This window comes from Opisthocomus hoazin, chromosome 17 (genome assembly GCF_030867145.1).
Source record: "Opisthocomus hoazin isolate bOpiHoa1 chromosome 17, bOpiHoa1.hap1, whole genome shotgun sequence".
NCBI lineage: Eukaryota > Metazoa > Chordata > Aves > Opisthocomiformes > Opisthocomidae > Opisthocomus > Opisthocomus hoazin.
This window is the reverse complement of record NC_134430.1, coordinates 705,016-718,518: the sequence shown is the minus strand read 5'-3', so window position 1 is coordinate 718,518 and position 13,503 is coordinate 705,016. Positions and strand designations below refer to the sequence as shown.

The following is a 13,503-nucleotide window of genomic DNA, read 5'->3' as shown; positions in this document are numbered from 1 at the left end:
GGGCAGCGCAATGACGCACTTCCGCCGAGTCGGGCTTCTGGCCGCGCAGGCGCATCAGGTTGCCCCAACCACGTGTGCCCCTGGTCGCCATGGCAACGCGTGGGCTGCCCGGCCCCCCCCCCCTCGCCCGGCCCCCCCGGCCCGGCCCGCCGTGGCCGCGGCGCTCCCCGGGGCCTCCCCAGCTCGGGGCGGGTGACGGCGAAGCCCGCAGCCGCGTTAGTGCCGGGCTGTAACGGAAACGGGAAGGACCCGCACGGGGGGCCGGGCCGGGCCCGGCTGCGCGGCGCGGCCGGGAGTCGTCGCCGAGCCGGGCCGGGCGCAGCGTTGCTGAGCACTGGGGAGCGGCGGGGGGGTGGCAGCCGGCTCCGTGTCCTCCGGCTTTGCTGACGCTCTGCCGAAGGCGGAACAGTAACCGAGCTGCTGGGATTCCGGTCTTTTAACGGTTCTGCTCCCGGGCAGTCACAGAGCCACAAACCCACGGAACGTCACGGGCTGGGAGGGACCTCTGGGTCCTCCAGCCCAGCCCCGTCCCTGCTGCGCAGCGGGGCCCGGCACGTGGAGGCTGCTGAGGTGCTTTCTGGGGTGGCGGTCCCGGATTTTCACTCTGTTTTGGTTAAGCCTACGATTTCTGGTTTTTTTTTTCTCTTAATATAATTATCTGTGCCTTGGGCTTTTAAAAAACACACATTGATGTGGGCATAGAGAATTAATTCCAACTTGTAGATAATTGTTTAAGCTATCAGACTTGGGGCTCATGCAGAAGAGTTTTCCCAGGACAAGTGTGTTTTCTATTAGAGTTGATATCCATCTGTCAGAAGATCCTTTTGATTTTTGGATTTTTAGACTAAATAGTTGAGTAATACTTGTTCTGTTCTCCCCCACTCTTTCTTCCTTCTCCTTAAGAAAACACTCTCTTTATTGTTAGCAAGATATCTTGGAGTGCATCCAGAGAATTGCTGTCTCTTGCTGTGAAAGAATAGAAATAGCCAGCTTTAGACATGAGGTTGTGTCGTGGGGAAGCTTTACTGGGAACGCGTCTGAGATAATTGTTGGATTCCCACGCTGAAGGCGTTGCCGGGGAGGTCTCGGCACCGCTTTCCCCAGCCCTGCTTACGGTGAGCCCCGTCGCCCAGATCGGTGTGGGCCACAGCCCTGCGTTTTCTGTCATGAGAAAAGATGGTGCTGGTAACATACGGGAACTGCACTCAAACTGGAGTGAATCCACCCTTTCAGCCATGCTCTCCTCCCTCGAGTTTTCCCTGACCAACGTTACATTACCGGGGCTAACAGCACCTAACGTGCAGTGTCTCCGTGGCTGTGGCTGCTGGACTTGTGCATCTGACAGCATACGAGGCAGACATTTCACTCTACTAAACGAATCTGTTGTTGCCATATGACTCACAAGCTTTTCCTTTGCTATTGATGCATCCTCCCGTTTCCATTTTTAACTTTTTTCCCCTATTCTTTTTCAACTGGCTGCAGAGGGATGTTGCCCATGTCGCGTACCAGACGGTGCAGGGGGGCTGGTGATAGGTGCCAGGCCCATCGGATCTGCCGGACGGCCTCGGCTTCACTGACGTGACTATCCCGACCATTGCTGAAATGAAATCGTTTTGAATTTTCTGTGGCTTCTTCCTTGTCGAAATCCAGTGAATGTGGTTGTGTGCTGCCGTCAGAATGACTCATTGCCATAATTACATATGTTCTAAGGGGTTATTCCCATTGTCTTATGAAAAACTAGTGATGTTTGATTTTTGGCAGGGACTGTCTTCCTTCTATGATCTACAGTTTTTGTCAATTAAATGAAGGAAAAATAGATTTCCAAGACGTCAGAACAAGACTGGGCTTGTACTCGGAGCACTTTTTCGATGTGGTATTGAGCTACTTTGTTTTATTTAACAGGATAAAGGCAACATCAGCCATCTTACTCTCATCGTTGCAGTGATTCCCTGCAGAGCACAAGGACAGACGTGAGTTTCGTAGCTAGCCTTCAGAATCATCCCAGGCACTGCCAGAAGACACCGCAGATCGTGTAGCACCACAGCAGTTTTCCCAGCTCGGTTCCTCAGGAACAGGCTTTCAGGCATAGAGCTACAAGCGCAGGAGGCAGGGCTCCTTGGCAAGAGGCTCCAGGTTTGGCGGCTCCTTATCAGAAAAAAACAAAAGCGATCCCAGATACCGTTGCCTTGGATCTGGAGTTCCCCAAATGGCAACTGAAAGCGATAGGGGAAAGTGGGAGGGAGGAGAAAATCGAAGTCAAGCAAAAAAGGCAAAAAGGTGAAAAAGAGCTTTGAGAGCTGGGGCTGCGCTGTGTGCAGTGGGACCGAGCCCTCGGAGCCAACGCCGTGCTGGGTCCCGCGCCGTTCCCGCAGGCGTGCGGAGCCTGCTGCTTTGCTCTGGGAATGCACGCCGCTGCTGCAGGGCTCTGACAGGAACCGAGTGTTTGCTCGCGATCTGGAAGCTGAAGCTTTTAGCCCTGCGCGTCGCAGGGTCTGATGTGGCCTTTTGCAGGCCGCTTTGGGGTGAGTGGCAGACGAGGTTCTAACCAGGCGCTTTGTGTTATCTCCCTGGTCGCCTCTTTTCTTTCCACTAAGATCCTGCGGCTCTTCAAAAACCATGGAGATTCTGGCAAGCGGCTCCATCTAAACCCTGGTTTGGCATCCAGTTGGGTATAATATACTAGCATGTACGAAAATGCAATCGGCATCATTTATTCATGGTGACTGTTATGTACAGCTGGTATTTCTGTAACTTTAATAGAGGTTTTTTTAAATGTTGTGCCTAACATCTCTTTCTGTGAAGACTATTGACTTAATAAAATCTGTAAATATATATAAAATATCCCTTTTCATGTTCTCAGACAATGTAATCCAAATAATAGTGTTAGGGATAACCTATTTCACTATCCTACTCTATTTCCTGTAATCAAAGCTAAGATTTGTTCTGAGTGAGAAATCATTTTAACGTAAACATGAACTAAAAAGTATATACATCGCCTCCTTCTCCGTGGGGTGGAGAGCCAGTAAATTATTGTTGGAGGAGTATGTGTGCACACATTGAACTTGACTGTAGCTGATGAAAAATCCAGATTTCTGCTACACAGAGAGGCTCAGAACATAATACCAAACCCGTGTTTGGTGAAATTTGTCTGCTTTAGCTCCTAAATCTCAGCAAATGAGATAGAAATTAGACAGTTCCTAACCCACCATTGTAAGCTGTTAATACGTGATTCCTTGCCCTTTGTTCCCCATTACATGGAGTGCATTACCTAAAAGTGAAGTAAACTGCCTGGAAACTGCACGTGTGGAGCAGAATTCTGTCCGATGAACAAACACCAGCTTGTTCAGCAGTAAAAACAAAGACGTTTTCCGTGCAGCGGGGTTTCTGACAAAGGATCTGTCTGTCTGCTTACGCATCTAGCAACCCTTTCTCCGGTTCGGCAGTGAGCTGATCGAAGTACAGAACATGGGTACGCGCAGACGCCGGAGCGGCCGCGTTTCCGTGCCGGGGTCCTACGGGTACCTTGGCTTCTGGGTGGCGGGCAGCAGTGACCTAGGAGAGGCTCTCTCCTTCCAGATGTTTTTGGTCCGCTGGGATTTGACTCTGGCTTTGGTGAATGAAGCAAACAAAGCTTGTTCAGCAAACCCATTTATTTATTTATTTGTTTAAAGAAGCATATTTTACAGTGATGCCATGGAGAGAACACCACAACAGATTTCATTTGGTGGGCTGAAAGAGAGCATTCATGTGCGTGTGAGTTGAGATGGCATCAACCTGTCTAAGGAAATCTCCGGCTTGGACTGCTGAGCTCAGCGTGCAAACCACGTTGGTGAAAGGCAAAATGCTTCTAAATTCAGAAATGAACCAGCCCTCTGGGAGCGGGAATAAGCATGACTCTCGAGCTGACTAAAATGAGAAAATAAATTTGATTTGTTTTTATATTTTCCTTCTAATTTTTCTAAAACAATTTCATTTTAAAATCACCCATACTGAAAAATTTTGGATTTTCTTAATATGCATTTTAAACTTTCCTTTGCCTTTCTCCCTTTTTCTTCCCATTTTGCTGTGAAATGGGAAGAAAGATGGGAAAAGGCTACAACAGAAAGAAGTTTGTCAGTTTTTCTAAAAAACTCTAGAAAGTTCTATGAAATAGGTTGTGTTGATTTATTATATGCAGTTTAGTTTTGAAATAGTTGTGCTAATATTGCCATGAGTTACTGTAGGGGATCCAGTCGGTTAACAGAGCCTCCGTGTAGAAAACTGTACTAATGCACTCTCGCCTCTCTCTAATCCTTGTTGAGAACCGGACTGAGATACTGCAGCAGGAGGGAGGAAGGAGTCGTTTGTGGATTAGCAAGCTGAGGTTCATGAAAGGGTTACTGATTATTGCTGCTAAAAAGCGGAAGGGAAAAATGGTTCTGCTTACATGCAGTGCCATGGCACAAACAAAATACTTATCTCACAGGCTAGCCAAGGCTGGAAAATAAAGTGAGATCTGATCTTTCAGCTGGGAGGCTTTCAGGAATCGTCTGAACGTGATCCATAAACAACTCAAAGGATGACTTTTAAGAACCTCTTTCTCTCTCCGCTTGGTATGCTGGTCGTTTATCATTGTGCTGAAATGGAATCCCCTTTAAAAGATATAACGGCTTCTTGTTTACTTAAACGCAAAGTGGATGATGGGCTGAGAGGTTTTGCTGCCAGCAGAGCCGTCACGGAGAGCTTGGTACAGCTTCGGAGCTGAAACAACCGTGCAGCTCCCACGTCCAGCGCTGAGCCAAACCAGCCGCAGAGCGGCCGGGCGAAGGGGAGTTCAGGTGTCCTCTGCCGGGGCCGAGCCCTTGGTGAGCACCACGATCCGCCGGCGCTTCGCCGGAGAGCACCGGGACTGCCGGGCACGGGCAGGCGGCCGTTGGAGCGACCGGGGTGCTCTCCCGCAGGCGTCCCCGCGCGCTCGCTCAGCGCTCCCACGCCGCAGAGCAGCCGAGGGGTGCGGAAGCGAGGGCAGCAGAGGCTGCGTTCGCCAGGTGTAGCTTTGGGGTGAGCTTGGCCCTGCCCATCGCAGTGCTGCGGGAGCCACTGGTGAGCCATCGCACCTCCCCTGGCTCTGTCCCCTGGGGCTGGAGGGCTGCTGCTGAGCTCCAGAGGAACTGAATGTCTGCACATATTTATACCGAGGAAGCACATTTTGAAATATGAGGGAAACCGAGTGATATGCCACCGCGTGACACCGCCGAGGGTAAAGCTCTCCGTGCAGAGAAGGCAGCGTCTCGCTCAGTCTCTGTCCCGCACCTCGTCCCGGTTCCTCTGCCCAGGTGTCAGCTCTTCCAGAGCAGGAGTGCTCGCGCCGGATCCAGGGAATTCCAGTCGGTGGCGTGCAGACCAGTAGTTTCTATCAAGCTTAACAGTTTGCTTCCGTTCTGCAGAGCCCGCGCTGTGCTTTCCCCCTCCCGCCTGCCTGCCCTCCTGCCACGCGCCGGGGCAGTGGCCCTGGCTCGGGGTGCAGTCCCGCAGCTGTGACCGTACCAACGGAGCCACAGTGTTTCGGCAACCTGTGGTTTGTCGTAACCTCTCATTTTCTCAGTCTGCTGCATGCTAACGGGATCCTTCAGTGGGAAACTCCTCCGGGGCTCCACGGAGCACAGCTGGGTCCTGTGAGCGCAGGGTGGCTGATTTGTGGCTGCAGAGCAGCTGGCAGCATTTTCTGGGATTTTCTTAAAGCTTTGGTGAGTTTCCCTTCCACAAGTGAGTCTCTGTCCTGTGGGACACCAGCCTCCATAGGGGCCAAGGCATGAACCACACACTGAGGAAGCTGGTTGTCATTTTTTTGTTTGTGTGTTTTTTAATTTCAAATAACTCTTTGAAGCAGATTCAGGGCAGATACCACTGACCTCTTACCACAAACGTTTAACGTGTATTCGCAATGATAAAGTCATACAGCTTAAAACATAAAATAAAGGGTTGGGGGAAGAGAAAGAGGCCACTGCCTTTGTTTGAGTCCAGGTCCTGGGTCAGGGAGAGTGGCCGTGCTGGTCCGTTCTCGTCCTGCTCGCTGTGGCCCTGCTGCGCTGGGGCCGCGCGCCTGGTCTCAGGTTGAGGCCTGTGGTCATGAAGTCTCGCGTCTGGGCCCGTCGCTGACCCATCGCCCAGCTCTCCTCCCCACAGTGGGGCCCTGGGGAGGTGGGCTCCCCTCCGTGTGCGCTCCCACGCCGCTTCTCAGCAGCGTCCCGGGTGGGGGGGGTGTGCAGCCTCCTTAAGTATTGTGTAAGTGGCTTCTGTCGGGTCGGTGGGTCAGTCTGGGAGTATATGTCTGTCCTTCTGGACACGTGTACGTGTTGTGTAGCAGTGCTCTGGTTCGATAAAGCTTTCATATACATAGCAGCAATGAAGTCTTGCCATCGGGTGACATGAAAGGGCAGCTACTGGGCAGGGCTAGCAGATGTCGCGGGGACCGTGGCCCCTCTCTGTTTGCTCTTCCTCTTCTTCGTGCCGGACTTAGTGTCTTTGGTGTCCTTCTGATTTCTGTTCCCGTTTGCATTGTCTTGTTCTTCCTTCTTCTTCCTTCTCCCTGCAGTAAAGCAAAGGGGCACGGTGAGGCTCTCCAGCAGAGCGAGCTGGCCGGTGGCCTGCTGCTGCCGGGTGGCCCAAGGGGCCTGCGCCCTCCCCACGCAGAGGGGTGCCTGTCTGCCCAGCTGTGCTCTGCATTGCGAGCTGTTGCCTGCACACGAACGGGGAAGAAGGACCAGACCTGGATTTAGCTTTGTGATTGTCGCTCTGCAGCAGAAGCGTCATTGCGGTGGCACAGCAAACCCCTTAGCTAAGTGGCTGCTGCGTGCACCAGAGCAGCGGATCGGCCGTGTCTGCCTCCCCCCGCCCGGCCGTCCAGCCCCCGCGGTGTGAGTCCCTGCTCAGAACCAGTCTCCCCCAAAACACTCAACCCCAGCTGCAATCCTCATGCGTCCCGTCAGAGGATGACCAAACCACCATTCATCCTGAAGGCACTCTAATTCATGGGAAACACAGACCTAAGCATTCTGGCAGAGGAACAGACGACTCCCCGCACCGCAGCGCACAGGCGTGCGCCTGCGGCTGCTCAGCTGCCTTGCTGCTGTCTGGCCAGGGAAGAAACTAAAATATCTGAAAGCGCATGGGACACGTGGCAGGCTGTGCTGAGGATCACCCGCCCAGGGGTCTTTGTTGTGCTGTCAGGTTGTGTTCCCTGTCTCGCAGAGGGGTAGTGAGATGTGCCGTGCACTTAGGATACTGGACAGTTGGCTGAGTGCTTGTGCCTGATAAATAAAGGGTGCTGGGAGGGATGGCGCGATATTCCACGTCTGCTCACCTTCAGGGCACTGGTTCTTCTGCACGGTGCATCTCCGCACCTCCGTGGTGGCAGGACACAGGGACACGTCTCCGGAGGGAGCCTGCAGAATCCGCCGCGTTCGGTCTTCATTGCCCTTCTTGAAGCCACAGAGCTTCCTCTTCTTGGAGCAGGGTCCCCAGGGCCCCCACTCACTCATTTCACATTGTGCTGCCAGATAACAAGAGAGGCCAGCAGTAACTCTTGTTTCTCCGTTGCTGCCTCAGGACTTCCTGGAGCCCTCGTGCACCATCGCACCTCTCCCCCGCTTTAGCCTTGATGGGTATGTGTGTTTCCCGAGCAGCTTCCTAAGTTCTCAAGGCACCCCCTTCCTTGCCACACCGCCCGGACTCCGAGTCACACTTCACAAGCACGCGGCAGCAGCGCAGGGTGCTGCTCCCCATCTGGGCTGGTGTCCAGAGGGCTCTGCCCTCTCAAGGGCTGTGCCTGGCCTCTGCCGTCGCCCGCTCGACACGGGTGCCATGAGCCATCGTCTCTGAGGGCTTCGTTTTATCGTCTAAACCAGACTGTAGCGATACATGCGACTGGACCCGACAGACGCACAAAAAGCTCAGTGAAAGGTGCCCAAGCACGGCTTACCAGGACTGCTGCACTCCATGGTGCCGTTGGCAGCAGAGTAGCCTTCGGGGCATGTGACGTAACATCTCCCTTTGTGCAAATACAAACCTTCCTTACATTTTGTGCAAAAGTTTCGACTGAAACAGGACTCACAGTTCTCAATTTTGCATTCTGGGGAAAAAAACCACAAAGCCATTATGTAGTCTGATGTGAGCAAAAGACTCAGGAAGCTCTTGCCTGCTTACTGGAGCTCGCTCCTGGCTCCAAGGGCTCTGCCAACAGCTGGGGCGAGCCTCTGGATGTCCTGCCAGGCCTGGCAGTGCCACTCAGATGTCAGTTTTCTTTGCACCCCTCCCTGGTACAGGACAGAGCCACTGTCCTGCAGCTCTCATAGCCAGCAGCAGCTGTGGCCAGATCGAAATCAGGCAGGGTAGAAAAGGTTTGGGCTGGTGTTCAGCTTGAGCATCAGTCAGCCAGAGTGGGACAGTGCAAAGAATAAAGTCCTGTATCAACGGCTCCAACTGCAACTACAGTATGGGCTGCAGAGAAATGGAGTGTGATACCCGTAAATGGATGGGGTGGGGGGCAGAGGGGAGGAGAAAAGGTGCTTGTGCGAGCAGTACCTTAAAAACTGAAAGGATCTTCCTCCTCCTTCCCTCAAAGCAAAAGGGTGCCAGTCAGGCAGCCCAGGCAACAGAACTTCCCAAGCATCCTGCAGGATGCCACGTCCGCACCGTACCTCTGTGGTGCAGAGCATGCTGCAATGGGTCACGCAGCCTTGAAGGCTTCATGGTAGCCCTCTGCTCTAATGGACCACTGCTCTGTTACCACCACCTGCCCGCAGCATGGAGAGGCCCAAAGAAGCTCTCAAAGACCAGGAAGGCCGAAACTCAGCCAAAACCTGCATGGAAAGGCTGATGTGGGGGCAGTGGGTACTTGGCCGCCTTCTGAGGGCTCTGTTCGGGCAGCATCTAGCCGCTGCTCAGAGGGAAGGGGCACCTCAGCCCGGCTGCACGCTGCGCTGGCTGCACAGTGCCGCAGCAGGGAAGCGCCCGGGCACCCGAGGTGCGTTAGCCATCCTCAGCGTAAATTGTGGGGTTATTCCCAGGACAGATCGCTGCCCTGCTCAGCGCTGCCTTCTCCCCTTCGGTGCAGCCACAGCATCACCTCTCATCTGACCAGAGGCACCACGACCCCCTGCAAAGCACCACAAAGCACTGCGAAGCCCCGCCACCCTCCCGCGTTTCGCCTGCTCCCTCCCGTCTCCGTACTCACTGATGCACTTGTTCATGTCTGTATTGCGAAGGCCGAAGTATCCCAGTGGACAAGATGGTAGGCAAATCCCAATTTGCCGGATATCATTCCTCTCCAGAAGGATGAAGAGTTTGGGGGAACATCTCAGGCACCCGTTGAACTCGGAGCACAGGTCGCAGCCTCTGGCACAGCCCTGACTCAGCTCGGCGCTAACTGGAAGAGCGAGAGAGCAGCAGCGGTCAGTGCCTGCCCGCACGGCCGGGCTCTGCACGCGCCGCCTTCGGCGCGGCCGGCGGGAAGGGCTGGGACCGGGCAGCCGCAGGCTGGGGTCCTGCTGCGATGCTGCGCTCGCTGCGGCTGCTGGCACCGCTCTGGCCAGGCACCGCGGCCTCGTGCCCGACGCCGACAGGCGCCAAACGCAGGCGCGAGAGTCGCGACAGCAGCAGCAGTGCGGAGCAGGACCCCGACGCAGCCACCAGCTCTCCACAGAGTCCTGGCGCTGCCTCCCCACCAGCCCCCTGCGCACCGGGCCCCTGCCCAGCAGCCCTGCCGCCCGCCCGGGCAGACACCCACGAGGGACACAGGCCTGGGTGGGCTGCACCTCCCCGCCGCGGCCCCCCTCGGTGCTGCCCTGCCGAGCTGCGGGCACGCTGCCGGACGAGCGGGGACCGGAGCCACGCGGGCTGGAGCGAAGCTGTTTGACTAATTCTGTGCCGCGCTTCGAGCCAGGCTGCGTCCCAAGCTAGATCTCGCTCTGACCCTGCTTGTATCAACTATATCTGGCAGTGCAGGAGGTTTCACTGCCCCCAAAATAGAGACGTGTTCTCAGCTCCTAAGTTCAGTCCAAGAAAAATACTCAATCCCATGTCTTGAGAGTTTTCTGCTTTTAATTATCATATAAAATGCTGCTTGTTTTGAAACCAATAGCATTCTTTGCAGGCTAGCATGCAGGTTATTTTTATTAGTTTATTATGCAAGCAGTGTCCTTGTTTATAGAAAAGCTGTGTATTTGAAAAATCTATTCTTTTAAATACTGTGTTTACTACATTTCAAAAGCAGTGACCTGAGAGCCCAGCAGCTCCCCTGCTGCCTATCCCAGCCCCGTCGCTGCGTCCGCAGGCGCAGAGGCTGCGGCTGCATTGGGAAATGAAACAGAAAGCAGAGGGGGTCCCCAGCCCCGCGGGCCCTCAGTGCCAGGCTGCCAGGAGGGTTTGCTGGGTCTGGACTGGGACCTCTCCTCGGCATTTTGGGCCCTGGCACCCTGTTTGCAGGGACCCCAGGGGTCCGGCCCCGTCCCTCCCACGGCGCTGGGCCACGGTGCCAAGGTCTGCTGCCACGGCAAAGGTACAAACCGGGCCCCCGCTGGAAATTGAACTTTATAGCATTAGCCAGGACATCGAGTTTTCCTTGTTCTCACAGGGCTCAGCAGTCCCAGTTTTAACATAAAATCATTTTTGTATAATTTAATTTAAAACAGTTTTAATGTGAAACAGTTCTAAAACTAGCTTACATAAACGAGGGCAAACCCGTGTGGCTGCTCTCACACCAGTTCAGCCTGGTTGCCCTGTGTGAGCCCCAGGCTGGGACTGGCCAAGGACCATGTGGGCTGGAGGGATAATTAAAACCCCGTGCGCCTTGGGTCGCACTGCGCCCGGCCGCCCCACGGCCCACACACCCGTGCCTGGCCACTGGCAGGGGCAGAGCCTGCCGGGGGGTCCGGCCGGGACGGGGTGACCGCAGGGGAAAGGACGGTGTGGAGCGGGAGCCTGCCAGCAGAGCAGCGCTGGGGGGGCAGATGGGGAGCGCTGCGTGGATCGTGCTCACACGCTGCCTCCCCTTCCCTCCGCTGCTCGCTTCTGGTGGGAAGGTGCGTGACGATGGTGGGGGACCCAGAGGCTGCCAGCCAGTGCTGGCCAGTCCCTGCCCCGAGCCGCAGGCTGCAGGGCAGCTCTTCCCTCCTCCCTGCCTGCGGCTGCCTGCGGGTTAGCGGGGGCAGCTGCTTGCACCTTGGGGCAGTGGCAGGTCCAGTGGGACAGGGCAGTGCACATCTCTGCACGGGACAAGGACCTGGGGAGCTCCGAGGGCTCGTGGGGCACCCCTGGCTCTGCCCAGCTCTCTGTCCTGGTGAACACATTCACCATCTGCATGAACCATACAGCATCACAAGAAGAAGTAGAGAAGAAAAGCGTTTCATACATACTTCGTCTTTGCCTCTTGCCCTTCACCACCTTGCTGCTGCCTGTTAGATCCATCGAGCTTAGAAAAACCACCACCACAAACAGTCCAAGCTGCATAGTAACTCTCCAGCGCTGCAGCCCCTCAGTTGCAGGGTGGTCGGAGGAGCCCGCTCCACGGCTGGGGATCTCTCTGCTGCCGCTAAAACGTCTCAGGCGGGATCAGAGCTGAGAGTCTGTGCGCGAAGCCTGGTGCGGGACCATATCCACAAACTACATCAGCAACAGCGAGCTTAGGTAGCAGGTAACATGGCTCTACCTTCATCCCTGTAAGGAGCGCAGGAGCTTGGCTCTAGTCCCATCTGGGGGCTCTGGCAGCGAGCGTTAGCTCCTTGCAGTTTCCCAGTGCACTCGCAGGAACTGCAAAGGAAGAGGAGAGCGGATTAACTCGACAGTCAACATCGCTGCTGTAACGGCTGGGCTCGGCACTGCGGCCGGCGAGCGCCGGAGCCGTGGGGCGAACTCGGGGAGTGGTGAGCAGGGGGTGCAGGCAGACGGCGGCACCCGGGGCGGCACGGGGCGAATCGCCCTCCAAACTCCTCTGCAAGTCACTGCGTTGCTTAATAACAGTTACCACACATCGAAACGCCGAACACAGCCTTGCCATCTGCCGATGCCGTGTACGGTTGTAGCTGTAACTTGTTTAAAATAGTGCCAGTCCCCCTCGGCCGCCCCTCCTCGAGGAGCAGATGGCCTCTGCGGACTGCCAAGCGCACAAGATGTTTCCCATCAAGTGGGCACCGCTGGGGCTGGTAGTCGAGCTGAGCAGAAAGCGAGCCTGCAGTCCCAAGCCCGAGACGGGGCTGTCTGGGGACAGGGCGGGATCAGCCCGCGAGCTGCCCAAAACGCCGTGATTCTGCTCGGAGGGAATTTCCAAACCTCCCAGCTCCCATTTCCCGGGAGCGGTCGGGGAGGGTCAGTGCTGGGAGCTGCTCTGCCCAGGGCTCACGGGCTCTCGCCCAGCCCTGCCGGCACCGAAGCCTGGTGTTCGGCAGCGAGCGCGGCTGTACGTGCCACGCTGCCCTCGCCAAGCAGCAGCCGTGAGCTGCCCAACGTGCGGGACAGGGCAGCGCAATGAGACGGCAATGCCGGTACGACAGCCTGGGCAACAAACCGGGAGCTGCCTTGCGTCCTCTCCTTGCCTGGAGCATCAACACCTTGCTCCTGCCCGACTCCAGGGTGCTGCTCCCCAGGGAGATGACCCGGGAGGTGGTTTTGTGCGTGCCCCATGGCCGGCGTGCATGACAGGTGACCCTGGGCTGCACCGAGAGCTGCGTCACTGCCAGGCAGGGCCACACTCTTCTCTCTGCAGCTGGCAGAGCAAAGCCCCGCCAACGGCTGCCATTGTGTGGGAATAAAGGTGACAACATTCACTCTGTGAGGTCAAATGAAACAGAAAATGGTTTTAATCCCTTTATAATAACTGTGCAGTAACCGATGCCCCAAACGGGCGGTGGTGATGGTGCTGGAGCGGAGCCCGGCCGCAGCCCCGGCGCTGCCTGTGGGACGGACGCAGGCCCCGGGTTGCCGGCCCCCTGCGTGCCCACCGTGGGGTGGGGTCCTGCTGAGGGGCCGCCGGCCGGAGCAGCTCCCCTGCCACAGCCCACCTGTGGGGTGGTTATGGCCACAGCAGCGAAACACCGGAACGGAGAGGGCTGCCCGCAGCAGTGCTAATGGGCTGGCAGCACCTTGAGTCAGCTCGAGGGAGACGTGACCCGGGCACTGCCAGGCCTGGCAGCAGCACGTGCCTCAACGGCGAGACGTGTCCTGGAGCGGGCACCTCGGGGCAGCTGTGGCTCACGCATGCCGGCGAGGCCTGGAGGCCATCGGGTGCTGCAGAGCACTGCCATCGTCCTCCCACCCCGATGGCTCTGAACTTTTCACCGCGTCCCTGCTGTGCCTCTGCCCGGTGCCGCTGGGGCAGGAGCACGGCGCTCCCCATGTGCTTGTCGTTACAGCCCACAGCTGATCCGCAGGATTTTCAAATAAATAATTAGTCGCTTGTGTAAACACCAACTTGTTCTGCACTTCCAAGTCTGTTTGCTGCAAGCTGCTTTATAAACACTGTCAAGTGCT

At 56.1% G+C, this 13,503-nt stretch overlaps 1 protein-coding gene across 1 annotated transcript; it reads right to left on the bottom strand.

The window, feature by feature from the left end:
* Positions 1 to 4,816: 4,816 nt before the first annotated feature.
* Positions 4,817 to 11,654, bottom strand: RSPO1 (R-spondin 1). The gene is made up of 5 exons (XM_075437956.1): positions 11,394 to 11,654; positions 9,215 to 9,406; positions 7,961 to 8,110; positions 7,343 to 7,531; positions 4,817 to 6,568 (listed from the first exon to the last, which is right to left on the bottom strand). Exons 1-5 carry the CDS (start codon positions 11,485 to 11,487, stop codon positions 6,420 to 6,422), a joined length of 774 nt encoding a protein of 257 aa, XP_075294071.1. The 5' UTR covers positions 11,488 to 11,654; the 3' UTR covers positions 4,817 to 6,419.
* Between the last annotated feature and the right edge of the window lie 1,849 nt (positions 11,655 to 13,503).